Below are 26,734 nucleotides of genomic sequence, written 5' to 3' on the forward strand. Positions count from 1 at the left end.
AACAAACCCAAGTTACAGAACATGCTGTTTCTGTGATTCACCAGGCTGCTAAATTGCAGTTTCTTCTTCTTGCTGAGTACTTTGAATTCCTTTTTTTTTTTTTTTGTCCTTCTCCCATTGATAGACACTTGGAATATTTTCAGTTTTTGGTATTGTGAATATGACACTTATGAACATTCTTTTATATGTTTGTAGTCATGTGATTTAATTTTTTGAGTAAATACTAGGAGTAGAATAAGGTCAAATGCCAGATGTTCTTTGTTTTGTTTTTCTTCTTAGTAATATATAACCTACATAACACCAAAATATGCACATTTGAAGCGTAAAATTTAATAAGTTTGGAAAAGACATCATCCTTTATATTTTTTTCAGACTCCTCTACAGATAATTGTCCCCCTCATCTTTCATCCCAGGTCACCATTAGTTTTGTGGTTTTGGAACTTTATGTAGATGAGACCAGATAACTTGCACTGTTTTGAACCTGGCTTCTTTAATTTAATATAATGTATCATAGATTAATTAATATTACATGAATCAATAGTTCCTTCCTTTTTATTGCTGAGCAGTGTTCCATTATACAAACATAGAATAGTTTCCATTTTCATGTTGATAGACATGGGTATCATTTTCAGCTATTATAAATCAAACTATTATGAACATGTGTGTGCAAGTATTTTTGTGTGCATGAGTTTGTATTTCCCTTAGGTTAATCCTTAGAAGAAGAATCCCTGGGTCATTTGGCAAATGTTTAAGCAGAAACTGCTATGCCATTTTCCAAAGCCATTGTATCATTTTATAATCCTGTATGAAAGTTGTAGATAGATCACGTTCTTGCCACCACTTGCTCTTACCAATCATTTTAATATTAGCTACGGAGTAGAATATCACTGTGGTTTTATTGTTTACACTTTTTAATAACTAATAATTTTGAGTATCTTTTTCTTATGTTTATTGGCCATTGGTATGATTTTCATTTGTGAATCTCCTCAGTTGGAATCTTTTCCTCATTTTTATTGGCTACTTTTTTGCATCTTTATATTGACTTATAAGAACAATTTATAAGCTACAAGCAGAGATCTTTCATCAGATGTATGAATTGTATTTTGTCTGAATCTACAGCTTGGTTTGTTTAAATATTAGTGATGTCTTTTGAAGAAAATATGTTCTTAGTTTTGATGAAGTCTGACGTATTTTATTTTCTTTCATGACCACTGATTTTTATGTTTGGTTTAAATTTTGTTTTTCCTGATCCAAGTTATGGAGATTTTCTGCTATGTAATAAGAACCATTTTGTTTTTACTTTTTCTGTTTGTGGGGTAGGTTTTTTTCCATTTAGATATCAAATTTCTCATCATCATATATTGAAATAAAAGCATAGTTTCCCCATAGGCTTAAGTTAATGCTTTTATCAAATATCAGTTTTTTTGTTCTTTTAATTAAACCAGACTGAAAAGGAAACTTTTCATATTGATGACTCCATCAATATGAAATATCTACTATACATTTGAGTCTCTTTCTGAAGTCATTTATGACTTTTTCATTGACATGCAAGTCTTTATTACATTACTACCATAATTAAAGCTTTATATTGTTAAGTTGGGCAAGTTCTCCAACTCTGTTCTTATTTTTAAACAATGTATTGAGTATACTAATTACTTTGATTTTTCCATAGGAATTTTAGAATTCCCATAGAAACTATATAAATTGATTCGGATACTGAGAAAATTAATGCCACACTAACCTCTGGGCAAAAAAGTATGTATCTGAACTCAGAGGATGATGAGTGTATATCCCCAGAGTATTTCAAAATCTGTGGAATTAGTATGAGGATAAAATACAATGGCCTTGAATTTCATCCTCAAAGGGTCTAAGTTATGATTTCATCATTTCACATATGCAAACACTTAAAATTGCTGGCAGATTTTCATGTGACCATCACCCCCTTTTCTCTGTCCTCGGTGCACAGAGTTTTCTCAGTCCAGGTGTTCCTGTGGACTTTCCTGGAACAACTTGGACCTTCGCTAAGATAAAGGAGAAAAGACAGAGTTTCAGGGGAGATACTTAAAAAAGCATGGTAGAGACACATATTCCTGTTCAGATCCACAAATAAAAGCTTTACTTTTCAGACCTCAAACTCTGCCATCGAGTTGGCTGTACTGATTAATTCAACCAATATTTTTTTTTGAGTACCTCCTTTGTGCTGGTCACTGTGCCAGACATCAGTGACAGAACTGACAAAAATACCTTGCCTTCTGGAGCTAATGGGGGAAAACATCAAATAAACAGTGAACACAATTCAACAGTAGGATGTTAGAAGGTGATCAAGAACCTGGAAAAGACTCACGTGGATCAGGAGTTAGGGAATGGGCAAGGAGACATTGCAATTTAAAATTAATGGTTCAGGTACTCACATATTTTGACTGGAATGTGTTCAACAGCATTATTCTAAATAGTCAAAAGGGAGAAGCAACTCCAAAAAGGAATGAATGGATGAACCCATTGTGATATACACACTCACTGGAACATTACTCACCCCTCAAAAGAAACGAAGCATTGGTACACGCTCAATGTGGACGAAACTTGGAAACAGGCTAAGTGAAAGAAACCAGACTGAAAAGGAAACTTTTCATATTGATGACTCCGTCAATATGAAATATCTACATGAGACAAATTCACAGAGTAGGAAAGCAGATGGGTGGTTGCCCTTGGAGAGGGAGAGAGAGGAACAGGGAGTGACTGTTATGGGTGTGAGGCTTTTTGGGGGTGATAAAAATGTTTTGAGACTAGATAGTGTTCATGATCAAAAGGCACAGGGCTGGAGAGGAGGAGTCAGAGAGGTGACAGGTGGCATTCTATAGCATGGGCCCTGGCAGCTAGTGTAAGCATACTGGCTTTTCTTCTTGGTGAAGTTCAAGGATACTGCAGGGCCTACATGATTGACTTTAGGTTCTAATGGGATCTCTGAAGTCTCTGCCTTCAGAATTGACTGAAGAGAGGACACAGGTGAAAGACAGGCAGCAAATTAGAAGCTATTATTTAAACCCAAGGGGCAGATGATGATGGCTCAGACTAGGAAGGTGGCAGTGGAGGTAGGGAGAGGTAGTTGCAGGTGGGGTGCACTCTGAAGGTGAAAGTGAGAGGTCATCCCGATGAGCTGCATGCCGGATACGTGGAGAGAAGTCCATCCTACATGGCGAGCTTCAGTCTGAGGCCATGCCTTTTGGAGTTGCCAGGGGTGACAGAGGGAATCTGTGAGAGAAGCCTGTTTTTCTTAGGGGCAGGAGAAGGAAGGAGGATGGAGGGGACCAGGCATTCAGTTCTGGAGATGTGGCGTCTTTGTTCATTCTGGTTTGTCCTTGAATGTATTCCAGTTGCTTCTGATTCTTGGAGAGGAGGACTGGATGAGGAAGAAGATGGTGGGAGGGAAGGAGTAGAGCACTGAGCGTCCCTAGCTAGACTTTGGAGTGTGACAAAGGAGATCCACAAGACCAGTTTTTTATTAAGATGACAGCTGGCGGAGTTAGACCAATCTCCTAACATGGCATAGGTTCTGTCCCTGTCCACCGTAGGCATTACACAGGTTTTCATGAGGAGAAGAAAAGATAGAAAAATGGCATCCAAAATGCTCTCTAATTAAACATGAGTCGTGGGGTGGGGAGGTGGGGATCCACCTCTTACTGGTTCAGTGACCAACTTAAATTCATGTAAAGTTAATGTCATAAACATGTCCTGGCTTATAACTTGGGTTTACAGTAAGACCAAGGCTCAGTTGGCCGGCTCTGGAGGGTTGCAACATGTATATCTCACATTTAGTTGTGACATGGGCCAAGTCAAATGAGTAGGCCTCGTAAAACATCTTCTATGTGACCAAATACTTGAAGGTCCAAGGCAAGCAGCTAGCTGTTAACTCTGGAAATCTAGGTTTGATTTAATTTAATTTTAGTGGAAATTTCAGAGAAGTTGATTATGAATAGATTGTAAGTTTAAAATTATAACCCCAAACCAGGGCAGGAGGAGGGTCAAGTTAGATTTTATTTATCAGATTAATTTTGAAAACAGAGTAGTTATAAAAACTCTTTTTTAAAAGGTGGTGGGGGGGGGAGTTTGTTTGCTTGAGAAACAGGAATTCTGATTAACTTGGCAGATAATCAAGGCTCATTTAAATCCCTTGTTTGGTTTATTGATGAATCCTAAGCCTTTGCCGTCAACATTTTAAGTTTCTATAAAATACTACATTCTATGTTGGACCTGTCAGGGTTTTTAGAAGCCAAAATGGTTAGTTCTTTTTAAAGAAAATACCTAAGGGAAAGCAGACTAGTTTTTGTTTTCTTTAATAACTTAGTCTCAATTATAAGAAGGGAAGCTTTAACATTATAATCCATCTCTCTTTGAGTTGATATTAGGAGCGGGTGGAGACCTTGGTTTTGAAACTCAGCAGGTCTGGTTTTAACCTTAACCACAATGGGGTGAGCTTGGTCATATTATATCACCAGTCTTATCCTCAGGTTTTCATGTTAATCAATAAAATTCCAATGATGCACATAGTACTGTACTTTGATTTTTCGAATTTTTTAAATTATTTTTTTAACCAATAGTAATGTACTTTGAATGGAAGGTCTTAAATTTGCCAAATAGATGTCTGAACTATTTCACTGCAGTTGTACTTTCTCAAATGCTTCTGTAAATATTTATTATGTTAAAATTTTGACTGGTGCCTTATTTTTAAAACTATGAAGCCCAATACACATGTGGCCTCGTTTGATGAGTAAATGCCCAACTTTAACAAATATTTTGAAAAAGACATTTCAGGACACAAAATATAAAACAATTCTGAGTTTTTGCATTATTTAATTTGACAAACCCTTATCTGGTGCTTATTAAGCTCTAGGCAGGTTCCAAACATGCGGGCTCTTTGCTTTTTGATCTCATGCTCAGACTCATAATATGATCTTGACAGGGAGAATCAAAAATATCAATGAGCAGAACTAATTCCTCAAAGTTACACCATCTATCTCACGGCCAATCCTCCAGCAGTCAAAGGTCTTGGTATCTCTTCCTCTCAGATCTTGTCACTCATGTCCAAGGACTGGCCAGACCCTTGTGCAGTTAAGATATATCCAGAGGCTCCCAGCCACCGTGGGGAGCAAAGAAGCTTCTGGAAACTGGATTAAAACGTTTACTTAGGGGTCTCTTTGGCTGTACTTCCTCCTTAATTTCCCACACCTGGTAGCCACAGGATCTGGTGATGAATCTGGTCTTTGTAGCTGGCTGATTTTAGATTCAAGTTCCGGCTCTATCTCACAGTGTTATATAGCTTAAGCAAGTTACTTAATTTCTGTTCCTCAGTGTCCTTGTCTGTACAAGGTTGATAGTTATAATAGTGCCCACACTATCGGGTGATTTTTAGAATAAAGAGATACATGTGATTCACTCAGAACGGCATATGGCACAGAGAAAGTCCTACGTAAAGGCTAGCTATTTTTATTCTGCTATCATGTTGGTCTGGAAGTAGCCCCTAAATCCTTCCCAAATGTGATGACTAAAAAGTTAATTTGAATGTACTTTCATAATGGAGTCACAACAACTATGTATAGCTAAAATCAAATTTAACCATTAACATTTAACATTAATATCATGGAGTCCAAAGTTCGAGGTGATGCTTTGTTCCTACCCTGAAATGGAAACTTCTTTTCCTTTTTTTTTTATTTCTACATTTTTTATTGGTGCATTAGGGTCGTACATAATGATGGAATTTGTGGTTACATATTCACACATGCTCACAATATAACAATGTAAGTTGGCCAATATAACTCCTCAGGATTTCCCCCTCTCTTCTCTCCTCCTTCTCCCTGGTTCCTTTCCTCTATTGATCTCCCTTTGATTTTCCTGAGATCTTCTCTTCCCACCTTTCTTTTCCTTTTTTATCTCTCTAGCTTTCACATATAAGAGAAAACATACAATGTTTGACTTCTGAGTTTCACTTATTTCACTTAATGGTCTCTGGTTCCATCCATCTTCATGTGAATGACATAATTTCATTTTACTTTATGGCTAAATTAAACTTCATTGTGTATATATGTACCCTATTTTCTTTATCCATTCATCCATTGAGGGACACCTAGGCTGGTTTAATATTTTGGCTATTGTGAATTGTGCTGTTATAAATGTGGGTATGCTTGTATCACTGTAGTATGATGACTTGAATTCTTCAGGATAAATACAGAGGAGTGGTGTAGCTGGATCACATGGTGGTTCCATGCCTAGTTTTATGAGGAATCTCCATGCTGATTTACATAGCAGTTGTACTGATTTACAATCCCACCAACAGTGTGAGTTCTTTATATATTCTAGATGTTAATCCTCTGTCAGAAGAGAAGCTGGCAAAGACTTACTCTCATTCTGTAGGTATTTTCTTTACATTCCTAATTGTTTCTTTTGCCATACAGAACCTTTTTAATTTGATGTCATCCTGTTTCTTAACTCTTTGCATTTTTTACTGAGTTCTAATTAGGAGTCCTATTGAGAAAATCATTGTCTGGCCTGAAAGCTGAAGTGTTGGCCCTACATTTTCTTCTTGCACTTGCATAGTTTCTGGTCTAACTCCTAGGTCTTTGATCCATTTTTAGTTTATTTTTGTGTAGAGTGAGCATTAAGGGTCTAGTTTCATTCTCCTACACAGGGATAACCAGTTTTCCCAGCACCATTTGTTAAAAAAGCTGTCTTTTTTTTTCCAATGTATATTTTTGACACCATTTTCAAAGATCAGATATCTGACTGCAGACGTGTGGGTTTGTTTCTGTGTCTTCTATTTTGTACCATTGGTCTATGTGTCTGTTTTATGCCAGTGCTATACAGTTTTCGTTTCTATAGTTCTATAGGATAGTTTGAAACCAGGTATTGTGATGCCTCCAGCATTGCTTTTTGGCTTAAAATTGCTTTTGCAGTTCTGGGTCTTTTATTCTTTCAAATGTATTTTAGGACTGATTTTTCTAGTTCTGTGAAGAATGTCAGTGGCACTGTGGTGGGGATTACATTGAATCTGTGTTCTTTTGGTAGAATGGCCATATTAAAGATATTAATTCTATCTATCCATGAACATTGGAGGTCTTTCCATCATCTTCTGAGATCTCCTTCAATTTCATTCTTCAGTGTTCTATAATTTACATCACAGAGGTCTTTCACCTCCTTGGTAAGATTTATTCCCAGGTTTTTTCTTGTTTTTTTGAGGCTGCTGTGAATGGAACTGTTTTCCTGATTCCTTTTTCAACAGATTCATTGTTGGTATTTAGAGAAGTCGTCGATTTTTGTATGTTAATTTTTAAACCTGCTTCTTTGCTAAATTGCTTATTGGCTCTAGCAGTCTTTTGGTGGAGTTTTTTGGATCTTCTAAATATAGAATCATATGATCTGCAAAGAGTGATAATTTGATGTTGTCTGAAGGGAACTTCTTTTATTTATTTTTTCTTTTTTTAATTTATATATAACAGCAGACTGCATTACGACTCTTATTACCTATATAGAGCTCGGATTTTTCATATCTCTGGTTGTACACATAGTATGTTCACACCAATTCATGTCCTCATACATGTACTTTGGATAATGATGACTATCACATCATTCCACCATCATTAATTACCCCATGCCCCCTCCCTTCCCCTCCCACTCATCTGCCCTATCTGGAGTTCATCTAATCCTCCCATGCTCCTGCTCCCTATCCCACTATGAATCAGCCTCCTTATATCAAAGAAAACATTCAGCATTTGTTTTTTGGGGATTGACTAACTTCACTTAGCATTATCTTCTCCAACACCATCCATTTACTGGTAAATGCCATGAAGAGAACTTGTTATTCACAATCTTCCTCTACTTCTCTAAACTCCTTAGAAAAACTTCCTTATTTTCCATCCAAGCTGAGAGTAAGATTTGGATTGAAATCTGAGAAGCCGGGCCCTATTTTTGGATAAGATTGTCACACTCTGGACCACAGAAGAAAACATTTCTAAGTAATATGAAGTCCGGCTTGCTTCTCAAGGCTCATTCCTCCCCCTCCATTTTTTTTGTTTTCAAAATTCTCCAGCACAGCTGACAGGGCCTTCCTAAACAGCATCTGTCAAATGAGGCATCAGGGAATATCTGGAAGGACAGTTCAAAGGTCCATGGTGTCAAGATCATTTGGAAGGAAAAGCGAAACAATACCAGGGAAACAAACAACAAACATTATTTTATTATTCAGCCTGAGCAATGAGTGCTGAACACAGGGAACTGATTTGAGTGTTCCCTTTAAAGGGGATTTTTCAAAGTTGTCATTCTTTTTAAATATGTATCAAGCTCACAGATTCTTAGACGGTGATACACTGACATTTTTTTAACTGAGTCATGATTTTGGCTAAAGATCAAATTTCAGGGTGTGAGGGAGTGGCTAGTTGCAAGCTGTCTTTGAGTGTTTAAAATAAAAGAGAGTGTGTCCAGGAAGGAGCTAAAGGGCAAGAAGCCATTCTTAGCTCAGTCCTTGACCTGGAGCTGGCTCCCTTCAGTCCTTCAGTCTAGGTAAGCATGAATTACTTATCTAAAGTTGGTAGTCAGGAAAGTATCAATAATTCATGTTGAAAGGAACGAGCTTTCTTAAGGGTGGTTGTGTTTATTAACATGCATGTAAATTTCTATATTGATTACACCTCTCCCCAATGAAAGAAAATATCATAAATGATTCTCTTACTGAAAGTAAGGTTGTTTACAACCCTTCAACTATTCTTAGAGAGCCTTTGGTGACTCTTGGGGACAAGCTAAGGCAGGGACAAATTTTTGAGGTTTTGGCGCTCTCTCTCTCTCTCTCTCTCTCTCTCTCTCTCTCTCTCTCTCTCTGTCTCTCTTTCTCCCTTAGTTGCTTTGTGATGATTATCTCCACATGTGCTGGAGTGTGCACTAACATGTGTGTGCACAATAATTCTAGCCTGTGAAAATGTTTGCCATTTTATATAATATTCCACTTTCTAGAGTCTTTTGAATTTTATGTTTTTTTTTCAATAAACATTCCTTTTCTTTGCTCTTCACTTAAATTCTTTGAGGACATTCTCATGAGACTAGTAAAATATAATTGTGAGATAGCATGATCATTGAGGTAACTTTCCCAGTTACCAAAGTTCAAAAGGAATAAATGCAATATTGCATGTCTGAAATCTGCTATTATTATACATGTGTACTTAATAATGTCTGTTGATCAGTTTTTTTTCTCCTTGGTAGCCTTGAGCTAGTAAAATAATGACTAAATAATTATTTTTCAGTATAATATATTTTTCAGTAGAGGCTTTGGATATTCTTCCTGACTGTAAATCTTAAGAAGAACAACCAATGGCCTGGTGGAGACCTTCCCTAGCCTGTACCATTCATTTATTTGGTGCAACCTCTACAGTCAGTCACCGACACTTGCCCTGGGTTGATAAACAGAGACTGGGCCTTTGGATCTTGGCAATTCTAACAGTTCCCATCCACTTCATAGAAGCTAATGGTTGTAAGTATTGCTTTTCAACTAATACAAACATATTAATTCCAAGAGCATGTGCCTTGTTTTAAATTGCTTACTTCTAATTGTTCCGGCTGAATTGTAAACTAGAAAGCATTTGCAAAACTGTAAATGCTTGACAATCATTCTTCATTGCAAATCTATCAGAAGAAATTCTTCATAATTCTTCATAATGATTTTAGATGTAAATATTCAAATGCATCAGAATTTTAACTTTTAATTTAGAAGCATTTGTTGACTGACATATCTGTTTAGGTAGATGGTTGCTTTTCCACGGGAACAGTAGGGTGAATTTGGATCCAAATGACTTCACTGATCTGTGGTACTCAGTAGAACACTTCATTAAAGATTTTACTCATTGACTTATTGTTTCTTAAAATGTCAATATACGTGACCCATTGTTACATTTAATCCTAGATGGAAATATTAAGAGTATAAGAATTATATAATTTCATTTGATCATGTCTGTGTTCTTTTTTTTGCAGATAAACCATTCTGGGGCCTAGAAAATGAGGCTCTGATTGTGAGATGTCCAAAAAGAAGAGCACCTCTTTCCCCTGTAGAATGGTATTACTCAAAAACAAATGAGATTATTCCCACCCAGAAAAAAAATCGTGTGTTTGCCTCAGGGGAACATCTTAAGTTTCTCCCAGCCAGTGTGGACGATTCTGGAATTTACACTTGCATCATCAGAAGGTATTATCCAGGAAGCCAACATTGTCTTTGAGCTCGCTTCTCTTTCGTTAGTAGTTGAGAGTCTGTTCCGTTCTCATCTGTCTTCCTTCTCTACTCTGTTGTGGAACAGCTGAATTTATAAAGTGATTTGGATAAAAGAGTAACTCTAGGAACACCACCAACTTGGGGCGGGGGGGATGCGCCAACTCTTTGGATAGGGATTCATTGGTACCCCAATTAGAAAAAGAACTAGCTTTCCCAGTTACCAAAAGAACCAAGAGCAATTGCTCCCTCTTGGCTGGAAGGAAGAACCCACTGGCACAAAACCCAGTAACCTAGACTTTTGGCATCATGGAGATTTGGGTGGGTGAAAAGGGGCAACTGGCCAGACCTTAAATCTTAGAGGTCAGCCAAGGAGGGTTGTGTGAGATTGCATGGGCTATAGATCACTAGTCTGTATATAAAGTGTTACATTTTGAATTCATGCCCATATTCTGGACCTACAAAATATTAGATAAGCTACATTCAAAAGATAACCTGAGTATAGTTACATGCCTCTGATCCCCTACCAGTTTCAAGTTCACAGCCTAGCCCTAGCTAGCTGTGTGGCACCAGCAAGCTGCTTCTCTTCCTGTTAGTTAGTTTCCTCTTCTGTAAAATACATGTGATAATATAATCTACTTCGAAGCATCACTGTGAGAATAAAATGAGATAAGGTATGAAAAATGCTTACCACCATGACAGGCACGTACTTTCAATTAGTGCTCATGATCATGATCATATTGGGATCATGCTTTTACAGCAGATGTAGTATATAAAGTCGTCATTTTGGAGCTGAAATAGGTGTGATGTTTTCTCTTTTCTCAAGGGAAATAAAAACTCTATTGTGTCAAAACTCTACATTTAAATGATTATTTTTTCCCTAAGAAAGGAACCACTATCAATTATAAGAAATAAATAATATAAAAATAATATCAAGCGAAGGCTAGAGTTGACTTGTTATTTCACAATTCTGAGTAACTTTTTTTTTTTTTTTTGGTCTGGCTTATTTTTTTAGTTCCAACTTGAATAAGACTGGCTTTGCAAATGTCACCATATATAAAAAACAACCAGATTGCAAAATTCCAGATTATTTAATGTATTCAACAGTATCTGGATCAGAAAAAAATTCCAGAATTTCTTGTCCTACAATTGAACTCTACAATTGGACAGCACCTCTGGAGTGGTTTAAGGTAAAAGGAAATTTTTTGGGGGGTGGCGGGGAGTGGTGAAATACACGAAAATAGATAAAAGTCCAAAATTACTGAAAAGGGAATGGAACTTTTGTTTTAGAATTGTGAAGCTCTCCAGGGATCAAGGTATAGGACACACAAATCATTTTTGCTCATCAACAATGTAAGGAGTGATGACGAAGGTGATTACACCTGTAAATTTATACACACTGAAAATGGAGTCAATTACAGTGTGACAGCGACCAGATCCTTCACAGTTACACGTAAGCTTCTAACTTAGACAAAACAGGATGTGTTAACAAAAATAACATGGGAAGAGTTGTGCCTTTCTTGTTGAGATTCCTGCACTTTGTCCTTACTTGTTCTTCTTTCACCCTATTGTCTACATCTTCTACTATGACAAAGAGATATCCCCAAACACTAACAAGATCTAAGAAATTCAAGGAAGAGATCATACTATAATCCAAAGCCACATCTAGTCTTTCTCTTGTGACTTAATTTTCCAAAGGTAAAGCAATGTGAATGATAATGTAGTTACTTTTATTGAATGGCAATGCAATGATCCGCAGGGTATTGATTCCAGGGGCCGCCGCCTCAGATACCAGAATCCTTGGATGCTCAAACCCTCATCTAGAACAGTGATATATGCATTTATCTATGCAATAAATTATCAGTATTTGTATAGATCCTGCATGTCTCCTCCTTGAATTCAACCCTAGGTTACTTACAATACCTGATACAATGTAGATGCTATGTGAATAGTTGCTATACTGCATTGTTTAGGGAATAATGACAAGGAAAAAAATCTGTACATATTTATCAGGGAAGCAAAATTTCCACCTAAATTTTCAATCCATGGTTTGAATTTATAGATGTAGAATCTATAGAGATGAAGGGCTAACTCTAAGGGGTACAGTTGGGTATCTAAATGTTTTTGGGTGGGTTTTTAATCCTAGTTTGCAATGTTTTTGACATCAACAAAGACCTGAAGTAACTTACTTATTTCTAGACAATACTTTTGTTTCCAAATCTATATATTAAATTTTATAAAAACCCATTTAAGGAAGAGATTTCATAGTCACAACTTGTCAGATCTACAAAGAGCTGAGGTCTCCTTAGCACAGCTTGGTCTATAGTGCAGTGAAGTAGCACATTTACATGTGGCAGTTTCCTTAGAGCAAAACAATATTGGAGAAAAATTTCTGTGTGGACATTTCCAGATCTCCACTGCTACAACATAAGTATTGCCAGACCATTTTTCTATTTTTTTTCCTTTTATGGTTTTAACTTCAATCCCTATAGTAGTCCTTAATCACAGGACCCTGAAATAAATCAGCATGAAGGGGTGCTCCAAAATACTCACCTGCCTCTCTGTCCCTCAGCCTCAGTAGCCACCAGAGTGAGTACTCCCTAAAAGGAAGAGACTTCTCCCACTAAGGGTGGGCCACCATGGTGGAGAACAATAGGTAGGAGACCTGTGGACTGCATGCATCTTTTTTTTTTTTAAGAGAGAGAGAGAGAGAGAGAGAGAGAGAGAGAGAGAGAATTTTAACATTTATTTTTTGAGTTTTCGGCAGACACAACATCTTTGTTGGTATGTGGTGCTGAGGACCGCACCTGGGCCGCACGCATGCCAGGCGAGCGCACTACCGCTTAAGCCACATCCCCAGCCCATGCATGCATCTTTTTTTATGAGTCTTTTGACATCTTCTCTGTAATTTTATGCTTACCCTGTAGATTTGTGGTTCTTGAATGTTTTTTAGGTCACACAATAAATTTAATAGACTGGATCAACATTTGTTTCAGTTATATTGAAGAGAAGTAAAATACAAAAAAGCATTGTTGGGGCTGGGGATGTGGCTCAAGCGGTATCTCGCTCTCCTGGCATGCATGTGGCCCGGGTTCGATCCTCAGCACCACATACAAACAAAGATATTGTGTCCGCCGAGAACTAAAAAATAAATATTAAAAAAAAATTCTCTCTCTCTTTCTCTCTCTCACTTTCTCTTAAAAAAAACCATTGTAATATAGTAAGAGAAAGTATTTACTTATATTTTGTTGTTGTTGTTTCATTTGTATATAAGTGTGTGTTGCCAAAGATTATAGTAAGAAAAGTTTGAGAACATTTTTTTTTAGAGAAAGAGAGAGAGAGAGAGAGAGAGAGAGAGAGAGAGAGAGAGAGAGAGAGAGAGAGTTTTTTTTTTTTAATATTTATTTTTTAGTTCTCGGCGGACACAACATCTTTGTTGGTATGTGGTGCTGAGGATCGAACCCGGGCCGCACGCATGCCAGGCGAGCGCACTACCGCTTGAGCCACATCCCCAGCCCGAGAACATTTTTTAAAATAAGTTAGAAATATGAAAATACAAGCTTTATATTGGTGACCATTCAATGTTCTTAATTCTCATATTCTCTTTTTGTTTTTAATTTTAAGATACACAAGGCTTTTCTATGTTTCCGGTAATTATAGCCCCTCCATACAATGAAACACAGGAAGTGGAAATTGGTAAGAAAATTATATGAATGCTGTGTTGACTGAAAAAAATTCTTCCTTATGACCCCCGATCTGAATTCCTCTAGATAGAGTCAGCTGATTAGAAAGTGTACCTTAAGGAGTATAAGATGACAGTGTGGAAACACCAGCCCCAGGCACCTGCTGAAAACAGGGATCACTATTGCAGCAATATGGGACATTTACATCTGTTTTGTGCTTTGGAATTTATGGTGCTCTCCTGTATAGGTCTGTTTTATTGTTACTTCTGTACATTGTTTCCACTTGACTTTTGAGAAAACAGAGATGCTGAAGGGCATGCCCAGGTTCATGGATAATAAATTATAGACAAAGAATGAGAAGACAGACCTGGTTCTTCCACCACTGCCTTTCCAGTTCTCATTAGAAGTGGGCACCATTTGAAGGTCTCAGCATGTGGAACAGGTATCCTCATGACATGGCCTCCCCTGCCTCGTGGCCTGTCTGTAGCCATTAGCCCTGCACACTCACCACCCCTCTGGGTTGCTCTCTGATGACCAGCACTTCCCACATTCTTCCCTACTGCCACCACGTTGTGCCTCTGTCCCCTCTCTCAAGACTAAGCTCAGACATTTCTTCTGTGTGATTCTCTCACACCACCCTCCTTCCTGAGGAAGAGCAGGATCCAAGCCTCCTCCGTCTACCCCAGTCCAGGACATCTTTTTCTTGTGCCATGTTTGATAGCCATAGCCAGAGGTTTGTCCCTCTGTCCTCATTGTCAGTCTTTCTATTTGAACGTGGCCATACTTTGTGCTCTGATTTTTAACTTATACCATTACCACCTCCCAGAGGCTCCACGGTCCTCATGTCTCCTTAGTTGACTTCTTTTTAACACAGCTTCCTTTGGGAGCCAAGGGCTCAGGCAAGGATGGTTGAACATACACCCAGGATCAAACAGCGTCTTTCAGTTCTGCAGGGAGCAGTCTCACGGTTAGGGATTTGGGGTGGCGCACTCAAGAGTGCTCTTCATGGATGATTAAGTTCCGGATGATCATTGAGTTGTGTAAAACGTGGTTTTGTCTCCAAAGGTAGATTATGGATAGATGAAGAAAATTCAGGTGGTAGGGGGAAAGTGTAGAAGAAACAATTAAAAAGAAACTCTAGTTTCTAGTAAGGAGAAATCCTACATTATCATGTGAGGCTGTGAAGCTAGGTCATCTGCCCCTTTAGTTTCCTCTGAGGAGCTGAGCTTCCAGTTTAATTGAGAGTGACATGAAGACTCCGGAGAGAAGGGAAGAGGCAAAGAGGGTGAAGAGAGAAGGCGCTCTGGAGACCACATCAGATGTTCTGCCAACATTTTTCACATTAAGTGAAATTAGATACTACATGCATAATTTAATTTTACTGGTGAATTCCTTTACTTCTCATCTAGGAAAAACAGCAAACATAACTTGCTCTGCTTGCTTTGGAAAAGGCTCTCAGTTCTTGGCTGCTGTCCTGTGGCAGATTAACAAAACCAAAGTGAGAGACTTTGGTGAAGCACGAATTCAAGAGGAGGAAGGCCAAAATGAAAGGTATTTTAATATCCAAGTTGAAACATCTCCTTCTTCTCCCTCATTATTGGCACCTGCAGAGAAAACATTAAAAGTAACAAGTTGCTGGGCATTCTGTAATCCCAAGGGCTCCGGAGGCTGAGGCAGGAGGATCGTGAGTTCAAAGCCAGCCTCAGCAACAGCGAGGTGCTAAGCAACTCAGTGAGACCCCCAACTCTAAATAAAATACAAAATAGGGCTGGGGATGTGGCTCAGTGGTTGAGTGCCCCTGAGTTCAATCTCCGGTAAACTCTGCCCCCGTCCCCCCAAAAAAGTAACAAATTGCCTTCTCAGTTTTAGCAATGAGCTCATTTGTCTGAGCACAGTTTTAAGAATAACTGATGTGAAGAAAGAGGATTTGTCCTTGGAGTACAACTGTCTGGCCCTGAACCTGCATGGAATTATAAGGAATACCATAAGACTGAGAAGGAAAAAGCCAAGTAAGGAGTGTCTGAGGCTTTGGTCACCTGCGTCTGCTCTGTCAACTGTAAGCTGAAATCATTTTCTCAGAGGACAGCGTCCTGCAGTCTGGTTCCAGGGACTCCATCATGACAATGGAAATGGGCTGTCTCATAGAACACGCTTCTCCTGTACCGCTCTGGTCTCTTCAGAATATTTCCATTTGCTAGGAACCTTCTTTACTGCTCTCTGTTCTCGTCCCCCTCCTCCCCTTTTCCTCCTCCTTACCTCTTCCCCTTCGTCCTCCTCCTCCTCTCCTGCTTCTCCTCCTCCTGCTTCTTGGTGAGCTCCTCTTCTACCTGTGACTGCTTCCGAGGCCATTCCTACTTAGGTGCAGACCACAAAGGGATGCTGCTGTGTACCGAGGAGTCAAATCAATAATAAAGCTGCCTGTGAGTCATTGTGCTTCTGATTGTCACCACACCCAGATAGCACTAACTCTTCTCAGTGACAAAATGCTCTCGGCAGGGGCAGATGACCCCATGGTCCACTCCTTCCATCAGTCTCTGCCTGCAGTGTCATCGAGGCGAATATCCCGATAAGCACTAGGTTCCTGTGCACTTGTTCTTTTGCAGTACCCGGGACAGTCATTTCGTTTATTAGGTGAAGTATTTGACCCCAGGGAAAAGGGAAAAATATGGGTCTGTTGATATAACATCACTCTCTTAGTAGCAGTAGAACTATGTAGAAATTACATATTATTTGTCAAAGATCCTGGGTTCATACCCACGTGCAGGGTATGGCCTGGATTCATCTGGATGAACACACGAACACCCAGAACAATGAAAAAGAACTTGGGGCGGGAAGAAGCTAACCAGTTTGATATGGTCATGGTAGATCTCTGTTTCAGTTTTCTTGTTTTGGCTTTGATTTTAACTTCTGATTTGTTTTTATAAAACAAAGAGCCATGACTCATGAAGAGGAGCTTAAATGCAGTCCTGCTCAGTAGGACAGTAGGCTTCTGCCAGTGGTGACTGTGTCACCCCAGGATGGCTGTGGACCAGGTCAAAATGTCCCGGGGTGGTAGTGGGCATGTGGATCCTACAGGAAAGGGGAAGCCATACACCACTACCCACCTAGCACCACCTTTGTGTCCTTGTCCCTGTGCTTTGCTCATGTCACAATTCATGAATATTCTCTGATTACCTGTGTATTGGAACTTTGTTCATGTGACCTTTTTTCTTTGTGTGTGTGATTTTGTAGTTTCTAGTTTATTTGTATTTTATTGGTTTTGTTCAAATCAACAGTTACACTCTGTTTCAATGACTGTGTAAATTAAACAAAAATTGTCTCTACTGCTATACCTTTACTTCTGAAACTACAGCATCTTTTGAACTTAAATAACAAACAAAATCCTATGTCTCCATATTATTATATACTACTAAATAAATATTTGATGCTCATAATATTAATAGCATACACATATGCATTGTTTTTTGTCCCAAGTCCTGTCTGGTTATTTTACAATTAAATTTCTCATTTATTCTCTCAATACCCCACAAGGGAGAGAATGTTTCTGTCATCTAATGTTATAGATGAGGAAACAAAAGCGTAAAGAGCCAAATAACTTGCCAAGTACTATAGATTACTACACTCATGGAGCCAGGATTCAAACACAGTGACATTTTTCTATTTATAAACACTTGCTGGGAGTGTTTAGTGTTTATTCATCACATGCAAGATTGTCCTGTACCTTTTTTTTTTCTTTTTAAGAGAGAAAGAGAGAGAGAATTTTTTAATATTTATTTTTTAGTTTTCGGTGAACACAACATCTTTATTTTTTATTTTTATGTGGTGCTGACAATCGAATCCAGTGCCCTGCGCCTGCCAGGTGAGTGCGCTACTGCTTGAGCCACATCCCCGGCCCCTGTACCGTTTTAAGTTATTGTACTTAGGTAGATACTGAACACCAGTTCTCTTCTACATAGTGAATCAGTCTCTTTCCTCCAATTGAAAGTGTCCTGCACAGGACCTCACAACAACCCCCACAAGAAGTGTACATTCTTAGACTGCATCCAGATAGGACTTCTAGAAACCAGCCCCCTCCCCTTAACTCCTGGGGACTGAACCCAGTGGGGCTTTACCACTGAGCTGTATCCCTAGCCCTTTTTATTTTGAGACTGGATCTTGCCCAGGCCGACCTTGAACTTGTGATCCTCCTCCCTCAGCCTCTCAAGTAACTGGAATTACAGGTGTATATCACCGTGCTCAGTGTAGAAAATCTTTTTGAAATGAGTTCCTGAGAGAGTTTTTATCATTCACCCTGATGACAATGTAGACAGTAAACTCTCTGCCAATTTTTAGTTCTTTTTCCCAGCTTTGGATGACTTCACCTCCATTATTCTTGATGTCGTAGTGCTGGGTACTCAGAGAGCTCATGAACATACAGAGGGGAGAAATCTGTGAATAAAGGTCAGTGTCTTTCAGCATCAATCATGAGAGTCCATGAACTGAGTCTTAAGATTGAAACAAACCAAATCTCATTTGATCTCTCTTTCATTTTTAAGCAAGGCTGTTTCTAAGACAAGATGGCTGACAATTCTAAGGAAATAAAAATAAACCACCAAGAATACTGTGAAAGTCATCAACCTCAGCAAAAGTGAGGCACTAAACAACTCAGTGAGACTCTGTCTCTAAGCAAAATACAAAATAGGGCTGGAGATGTGGCTCAGTGGCTTAGTTATCCCTGAATTTAATCCCAGGTATCAAAAAACAAAAATCCCAGTTATTATGTTCAGCTTGTACACATCTGATACAAGTCCTGGAAGATGGAAACTATGTTGCATTTGCATTTCTTGAAACAAGGGATACTCAGATAAAGTTCAGTGATGGCTAAATAATATTTGCCATCAGAGGAGGAAGGGGTAGGTGAAGGACCTAGAACCCAGTAACTCAACTTGATCAGATAGGCTTCAGAGACTTCCAGGGCTCTGTCTGCACCTTTTCTCCCTACGCCATCGAACTATCAGAGCTCGTGTCCTCCAGACCTATTGATTCATTCTCCTTAGTGTGCCTGACAAACACCAGGCTTGTCCATTCCCCTCCCATTATTATACGAGTTTGAATCCTCATCTTGCACCCCAAAGCCTGTGCTCTTTACTACTCAGAGCACCTGCACTCTGTCTGCCCAGAACCCAGCCTTCTGCCATCTGATTAATCTTGTGTGACAAGCACTTACATTGTTGATGGCTCCCGTGACTTTCAGATCAGAACAAGGCAAGTGTGTTGCCTGGGGTTTCAAGTCTGGTCAAATCTAGCCCCAACCCATCTTTGTAATCATCTTTCACTAACTTCCCAAATTGGGTTGTTCCAGTTCCTAAGAAAACAGACTCCCCTATCTGCACTTTGTCTCACAGCATTCTGCTGGACAGGAGGTCATTTCCTGTTTCTGCATGTCTCTGAATCCTACAGGTCCTTCAGGAATCTTCTGCAGGAAGTCTTCTTTGCCCAGGATGGAGCAAGCTCTTTTTCAAATGTCTCTGCCGGTTATAATCATGCTTTTATCTCCCAGCTTAGTTAAGTTTACATGTGTCTCTTTTGCTCTTGAGAATCCTGGGTGATGACTACCTGGTGGTTTGCGCAGAGTATAGGTTCATTAATGTTGACGAACTGAAGTTTAAAGCAGCCATGAAAATTCCAGGGAAGTATTTTTGGTGTGAATCTCTTATAATTCCAGTGGAGGCCACTATGCATATATTTGTCTGTTTATCTTGTTTTCATAATACTAAGGATTGCTTTTCTCCTCTTGTAGTTGATCATCAACACATCTACTATGTAGTTGCAGGATGTAGTATCTCCTTAATGATAATCAATATCTTGGTGATAATTCTGAAATTATTCTGGATTGAGGTCATTCTGCTCTGGAGAGACGTAGCTAGACCTTACAAAACTAGGAATGGTAAGTGGCAAGTTTCAAGTTTTTCTTCAAAAGAAAAAGGTTTCATAAGAACAGATTATCAGTAAATGGGGCGGGGGAGATACTGGGGATTAAATCCGAAAGTGCTTTACCCTTGAGCCACATCCCCAGCCCTTTTTATTTTTAGTTTTTGAGACAGGATCTCACTAAATTGCTTTGACTGACCTTGAACTGTGATCCTCCCTCCTACCTCAGCCTCTTGAGTCACTGGGATTACAGGTGTGTACCACCACACTTGGCTTAGTGAATTTTTTTGAGTCTACTCAGAGACCATTTTCCATCCTGCTCTGATGTTCTCTGTGGTACTGAGATTCATGACAACAGCTTAAATATTCTCCTTGCTAGATTTGCTTTTTCTACTAACTCCCTAATAGCAGAATCTGTCCCAAGCCCAGAAAGTTTTGAATATTTGGGAAATGTGTGTTATTAAAACTTTATGAAATAAAGTGCAGTAAAAAAAAGTTGTTTCTGTTTTGCATATGTACATAAGTTAGACAGATGCAGCAGAATGCAAGATCATTTTCCCTGAAAAGTTGTTTTAAAAGTATATACATGCACCTGAGCACACATATGCATGTGAGCATACAGTAGTATACACACCTATGAACACATACATGACACAATGCACATAATGTATACGTAAACAAGATAGTTCTGCCTACTAAATACGAACTTTATTCTTTCATTTGTAAGCAAACAGATGTTGTATTTTTCTATATACTCTACTCTACTATAGCTAATTCTTTGTGGGAAATTGAGACGCCTTAAGAAATTCTATTCTCTAGTCATTACTAGCCTTTAGCATTTTCACTTCTTCCAGGAAAGTATAGTAGTTTCCCCTTATCCTTAGTTTCATTTTCTGTGGTTTTAGTTACCCAAGGTCAACTGTGGTTAAAAACTATATATATATATATATGAAAATACTATAACTAAACAAAACACAAGCTATAAATTCTGTACCATTCTGAGTAGTATGGTGAAAATTGACACCATCCTGCCCAGGACTTGAATCATGAATCATCTCTTTGTTTGGTGTATCCACTAGACTAACAGGCTACCTACCTGTTAGTCAGTGTCTTGATTATCAGATTGACTATTGTAGTATATTAGTGCTTGTGTTCAAGTAACCTCTATTTAACTCCATAATTGCCCCCAAAGTACAAAAGCAGCTGTTCTGGTAATTTTATTACAATATTTTGCTGTGATTATTCTATTTTATTATTAGTTATTATTATTCATGTCTTACTGTGCCTGATTTATAACTTAAAACTTTCATAGGTATGCATGTGTAGGGGAACACTTAGAATATGTAGGGTTCAGTACTTTCTGAAGTTTCAGGAATCCATTGAGATTTTGGAACACATTTCCTGTGGATAAGTGAGAACCACTGTATTGGGGGGAAATAGATGACACTGAGGTCTACCAGACACCAGGAGAAGGTGTATCAATGACTATAAATAGTTCATAATAGGTTAGTGATCAGTCATGACCACACCACTTGATCTACACTGGGCAATATCTCTTCTGTTCTCCATTATTCAGTCTGAGACAATGAATAGCAAGAGAAGTTTGGGACTAAGACTATTATTTCCATACCACATTTTGTGGCAGTGGATTGCCATCATCTCTTGGTTCTAGAATATTTTGGAGGATGGGGATCATTCACCAACAGCCACAGAACTTGGTGAGGAAAGTAGTACTTGGAGAAGTGAAAATGAGAATTTTTAGAACCAAGTAATGGAGTTGTACTTCTTGTTTTCATTTTCAGATGGAAAACTCTATGATGCTTATGTTGTATATCCACGGAACTACAGATGCAATTCAGAAGAGGCTGGTTCTGTGGAGTACTTTGTTCATCAGATTCTGCCTGATGTTCTTGAAAATCAATGTGGATATAAATTATGCATTTATGGAAGAGATCTTCTACCTGGAGAAGGTAAAGCTGTCTCTGTATATATCATATGATTCTTTCCAGGAAGCTCCCCTTTTATTCCCCAGCTCTCCCACACTGGTGGAAAGTAATGGGTGATGGTTTCAAGAGCTCTTTTCATGTCACAAGTCTGCTCAAGGGCTTGGCCGGGACACCACTTGTCTGTGAGCTTACACTGTGCACCACCTCTGGGCATGGGCTCTTCATCTCTTCTTTCTTAGTGCATCAAGTTCATTGCTAGTTCCACCTCTCCCCAGCCAAGTTTAGATACTCTCTGGTGCTCATGCCTGTGTTGCATTCACTGGGCAACGACACACTTATTGAAATGATTTCCTCCTTCCCCTCCCTCAAGGCATAACCTATGATCTTTCTTCCACTCAGATAGAATAAACCCACCAGCTCACCACTGGACTCTCTTCTTTCCTTAGAAAAAGTTCACACCTGGCTTTGTGGGTATTCTCATGCTAGTTACCTTCCATTTTCACCCTCTTTACGGCCCTTCTGTATCCCGCTCCATCCAGGATGGAGAATCTGAATTCATGATCTTCATTTAACAATATTTCACAATATTTATTTTTTGACTTCAGACTGCATGAATTTGCAGTCTTCGGCCCCTACTCTCAAAAGATCTTGAGTCACTTTGTTCATGGTTGTGTTTCCTGACTGTACTTTTACCTTCTGTGGTGAGAACTAGGTACTTTACATGTTTTTCTTATTCCACCCAGAGATAGTTAAATCACCATGGTGTTGATGCTTCTTAGACACTGACTTGGAAAAAGATATAATATTCCTTAAGATTTTTCTAGTCTCGATCAAATCAGTCCCGACAACAGAGATTACTGGGGTTTGAAGTGGAACCAGGATTTTCCTAGAGACATGGGTCAGCTTGGGCTGGGGGCAGGGCTTCCTGAAATTGCACTCTCCCCTATGTGAGTTAATATGTTAAAATATGTTTAAGTTAATATATGAATCCCTTTTAACATATGCACACATGTTCTAAGTCTCTTACATTCAAAGAAGAAAATTCTGATAATTCTAAATCTCCCATGAAACAGTAGGTGAGATACGTCCACACTCCCGATTCACTGGAAGAACGTTTTAGTTAGAATTGATTTTTACCTGGTGAAAAAGAGGGCATTGGGTGGATGTTTTTATGGTGATAGGAGAAAAAAGAAAAAAAAAATGGGTTGGTTCTCTATCCAAGTTCATTCCCACTTTCTGAATAAGTTATTTGATCAGTGATCAGAATCTCATGCCAGATTACAACAATAAGAATATTTTTTAATGTTCAGAACAACCTCCATTATTAGACTATAAAAAAGGCAATGATAGGAGATTCCCAATCTATTTCTCACCTGACCAGATGCCGCCACGACAGTGGAAACCAACCTGCGAAAAAGTAGGCGACACATGTTTATCCTGGCTCCTCACATCACAAACAGCAAAGAGTTTTCCTATGAGCAGGAGATTGCCCTGCACAGTGCCCTCATCCGGAATGACTCCAAGGTGATTCTAATAGAAATGGAGCCTCCGGGAGAGACAGGTGGACTGCAGGTGGACGACCTTCAAGATTCCCTCAAGCACCTTGTGAAAGTGCAGGGCACCATCAAATGGAGGGAAGATCACGTGGCCAATAAACAGTCTCCGAATTCCAGGTTCTGGAAGCACGTGAGGTACCAAATGCCCATCCCAAGCAAACTCCCCAGCAAGACTTGCACAACAGGGACTAGCACTTCTGTTGATGCATGAACACGTCTGAATTTGCAGCTCTCCTGACTTCTGGGGTTGGTGCTGGGATTTGTCTCTGCACCAGTTCTGAAATGGGAATAGAAGGAATGTCCAGGGTAGTCAGCCCTCGGGGCTCCACTTGTAACTTTACTTCTCTGTTTTCCTAATTCTAGGTGGATACAATTGCCCAGAAAAAAAGTTTACCACCCCTTCCCCATTTTGTTTTGTTCTGTTACAGCGCAGGATTTTTTTTTTTTCCCCTCCACAATGCTTTTGATTCTCTGATTTTGATTCTCATTCCTCATGGGTAATTTATATTTGAACTTCAAACTGGAAGTTTTAGAGTTAAATTTTGGTGTCATCTCAAAGAACACTCTGAGAGCTGGATGCAGTGGCAAGCACCTATAATCTCAGGGACTCGGGAGGCTGAGGTAGGAGGGTTGCAAGTTTGAGGCCAGGCTGGGGAACTTAGCAAGCCTCTGTATCAAAATTAGACATAAAAGGGCTAGGGATGTAGGTCAGTGGTAAAGTGCCTCTGGGTTCCACCACCTGTTATGAAAAAAAAAACAAAAACAAACAAAAAACCAAAGCCCAAAAAAACATTCTGATCCCCACATACAGAAAATCAGTAGTAAATCTTATTCCCATCATGTTACAATTTATTGTATTTTATTTAATAATTGTTCAGCCTTACTATCTAAATATTCACATACTTTTTTTTGGAATGCCTTATCCAAATTGCCATTAAAATAAAACAAAATTTTTCAGTTCTAAGATTTCTTTCACATATTTAGATTATCTTTAGTAATATTATTTTCTTATTATCAAAGTAGACAGAAGCATATTGTAGAAGAACAGGAAATATAAAATGGGAAGTTAATAAAAATCATTCATAAATACATGATCTTTAGATTGTTTCTGATAAATGTTTTTCTAATTTAAGAAAGTTCCATATTTAACTGGCAAAAGAAAGCTGAAGTACAGACTCTTGTCAGGGAATGTCATCTTGAATTCACTGTCATACCTTTCAGGATCCTGGGTAGAAATAAGTCATATGTCCAGAAGTTTGTCTAAAGTATATAGAGTTACTCTTCTTCCTAGGTACTCTATACTCTTAACCTGTACCTTGAGATTAGGTTGCCAGATAAAACATAGAACAGCAGTTAAAGTTGAATTCAGAGGCTGAAATTTCATCTGAAGTTGATCTGAAATTCAAACTTAGCTGGACATTCTGCATTATTATTTTGCTAGATTACTGTACTTTTTTTGTGGCAACATCTGATTTTATTGCATTACCAAAAAAACTGGATGCTGCATATCTGACTTGTTCACATCATAGAACTTAAAATGAACAAATCATTATCTGTTTGGGATCCACCAGGAATATGACCATGAGGAATTTCCTTAACTTCATTGAAACTTAGTTGCCTTAGGTGAAATAAATGTAATAATGCCCAACATTTTGGTTTCTGTGGTAGTAGTAAAAACATATATTAGCATTACCAGAAGAATTCCATCCGTGGTGACAGTTGTAATTACGAAGCCTCCCTGTACTTCTTGTAATGCTGATTATGTTCTGTGACACCTCTCAACGAAGACTCCTAAACAATAAATTCTCTGCAGTCTCATTATTGGGAATAGATATACCTTTATCCCTGCTTCCCCACCCATCTAAAATGATAGGTGTGTTTTCTGGTGTATGGACGTGGGAAATTTTGAAACCGATTTTATTTCCCTCTGTACCTCAGGTTTTTGGGATCTTTCTACCTTAGATATATAGGATTCTTAACATACAATTGGTGATGATCTCTTACTTGGTTCTGTAATACATTTGTTTTCAACTTGCCCCATATTTCTTAATTTTGAATGTGTCTCAGGCCTCTATGTTATGAGCTCCTTTGCAAGCATTCAACAAATATTTACATTTTCTGTATGTGTGCAGAGTACCTCCTTGGGAAGGGTGAGAAAGGAAGGCTGAGAAAGGAGTTAAGCACCCTCTGTGCCTGTTCTTATGGAGCTGGAAGCCTGCTGTGGAAACTTGGTGGGAAGAGAAAGCAATTCCGAGATCCCAGATAGGGCTGGCTTCAGGGAAGTTGACATTGCTGAGTTCTTTTCTTTCTCATACACTTTCCTAAATTTACACACCATTTCCCAAGTCACCTAAGCTCTTTGGGGCTCAGTTTCTGCAGCTGACAAAATGAGAAGATAGAAAAAATAACCCCTAAGGGTTTTCTGAGTTCCAGGGGCTCCTAATTCCAAGTTGCCTGCTCACAGTGAGGTCAGGAACCTGCTGGATACCTGGATTCTCCTGCCAGCACCACCTGTAACCTCAGTCAGTTTCTTGCTCTGTGTGACAGGACTCGTAGATTCACACAAAGTAGCATAAATAAAAGAAATTCAGCTCAAACTGATTGGGTGTCAACTATCTGATTGTGGTGAAAATGTCTGTGAATTATAAAAAAACATAAAGAATTGTTTTTAATTGAGTCAAGTTTGTACTCATAAAACATATACCCTAAGTATTCAGGTCAGTGAGTTTTGACAGCTGAACCACACTTGTGTGGTTACCACCCAAAACAAAATAGAAATGCTTGTCACCCCAGGAAGTTTCATTGTGACATTTCTCAGTCCATTCCTTTCCTTCCCCTGAGGTAAACAATGTTCACACTTGTCAGACCTCGACATTCATATCAACATGCTTATGTGATGTTTGGTCTGGCTTCTTCTATAACATAACATTTTTAAAAATATTTATCCATATTTTGCATCAGTTAATAGTTTGTTTCTTTATATTGCTGAGCAGTGTTCCATTGTATAGCTACATAAGAGTTTGCTTAGTCATTTTCTTGTTGAGAGACTTGATGGGCTATTTCCCATTAATGGCTATTATAATATGGTTCCCATGGACATTCTTGTGGGCATATTTTTTTAACTTCTTTTTGTTTAGTACTTAGAAGCAATGACAGGGTAATTGTATGTTTAACTTTTTAGGAAACTGACAAATTGCTTTGCCAACTAATCATTGCATTTAAAATTTCCTCTAGTGAATGTGAGCTCTGGTGCTCTAGTGCCTCACCAGTGATGGGTATTTTAGTGGTTAATGAATCTCACTGTGGTCTTATTTTTGCAGTTCTCTGACAATTAATGGTGTTACATCTTTTTCAAGCTCTTATTGGTCACAAGTGTATCTTATTCAGTGAAGGTAAAATCTT

The 26,734-nt window shown here is 38.7% G+C and overlaps 1 protein-coding gene across 1 annotated transcript; it reads left to right on the top strand.

Annotated features, from left to right (window-relative positions):
* Window positions 1–8,484: 8,484 nt before the first annotated feature.
* On the top strand, window positions 8,485–23,543 carry IL1RL1 (interleukin 1 receptor like 1; the record flags this gene model as incomplete). The annotated part of the gene is made up of 11 exons (XM_081263872.1): window positions 8,485–8,547; window positions 9,299–9,508; window positions 10,006–10,216; window positions 11,253–11,427; window positions 11,528–11,690; window positions 13,862–13,933; window positions 15,330–15,471; window positions 15,784–15,929; window positions 19,700–19,846; window positions 21,633–21,800; window positions 23,158–23,543. The coding sequence occupies exons 2-11, from the start codon at window positions 9,349–9,351 to the stop codon at window positions 23,541–23,543; spliced, it is 1,770 nt and encodes a 589-aa protein (XP_081119998.1). The 5' UTR covers window positions 8,485–8,547; window positions 9,299–9,348.
* Between the last annotated feature and the right edge of the window lie 3,191 nt (window positions 23,544–26,734).

Source organism: Spermophilus citellus, assembly GCF_964194105.1.
Source record: "Spermophilus citellus genome assembly, chromosome: 13".
In the NCBI taxonomy this organism is placed as follows: Eukaryota; Metazoa; Chordata; class Mammalia; order Rodentia; family Sciuridae; genus Spermophilus; species Spermophilus citellus.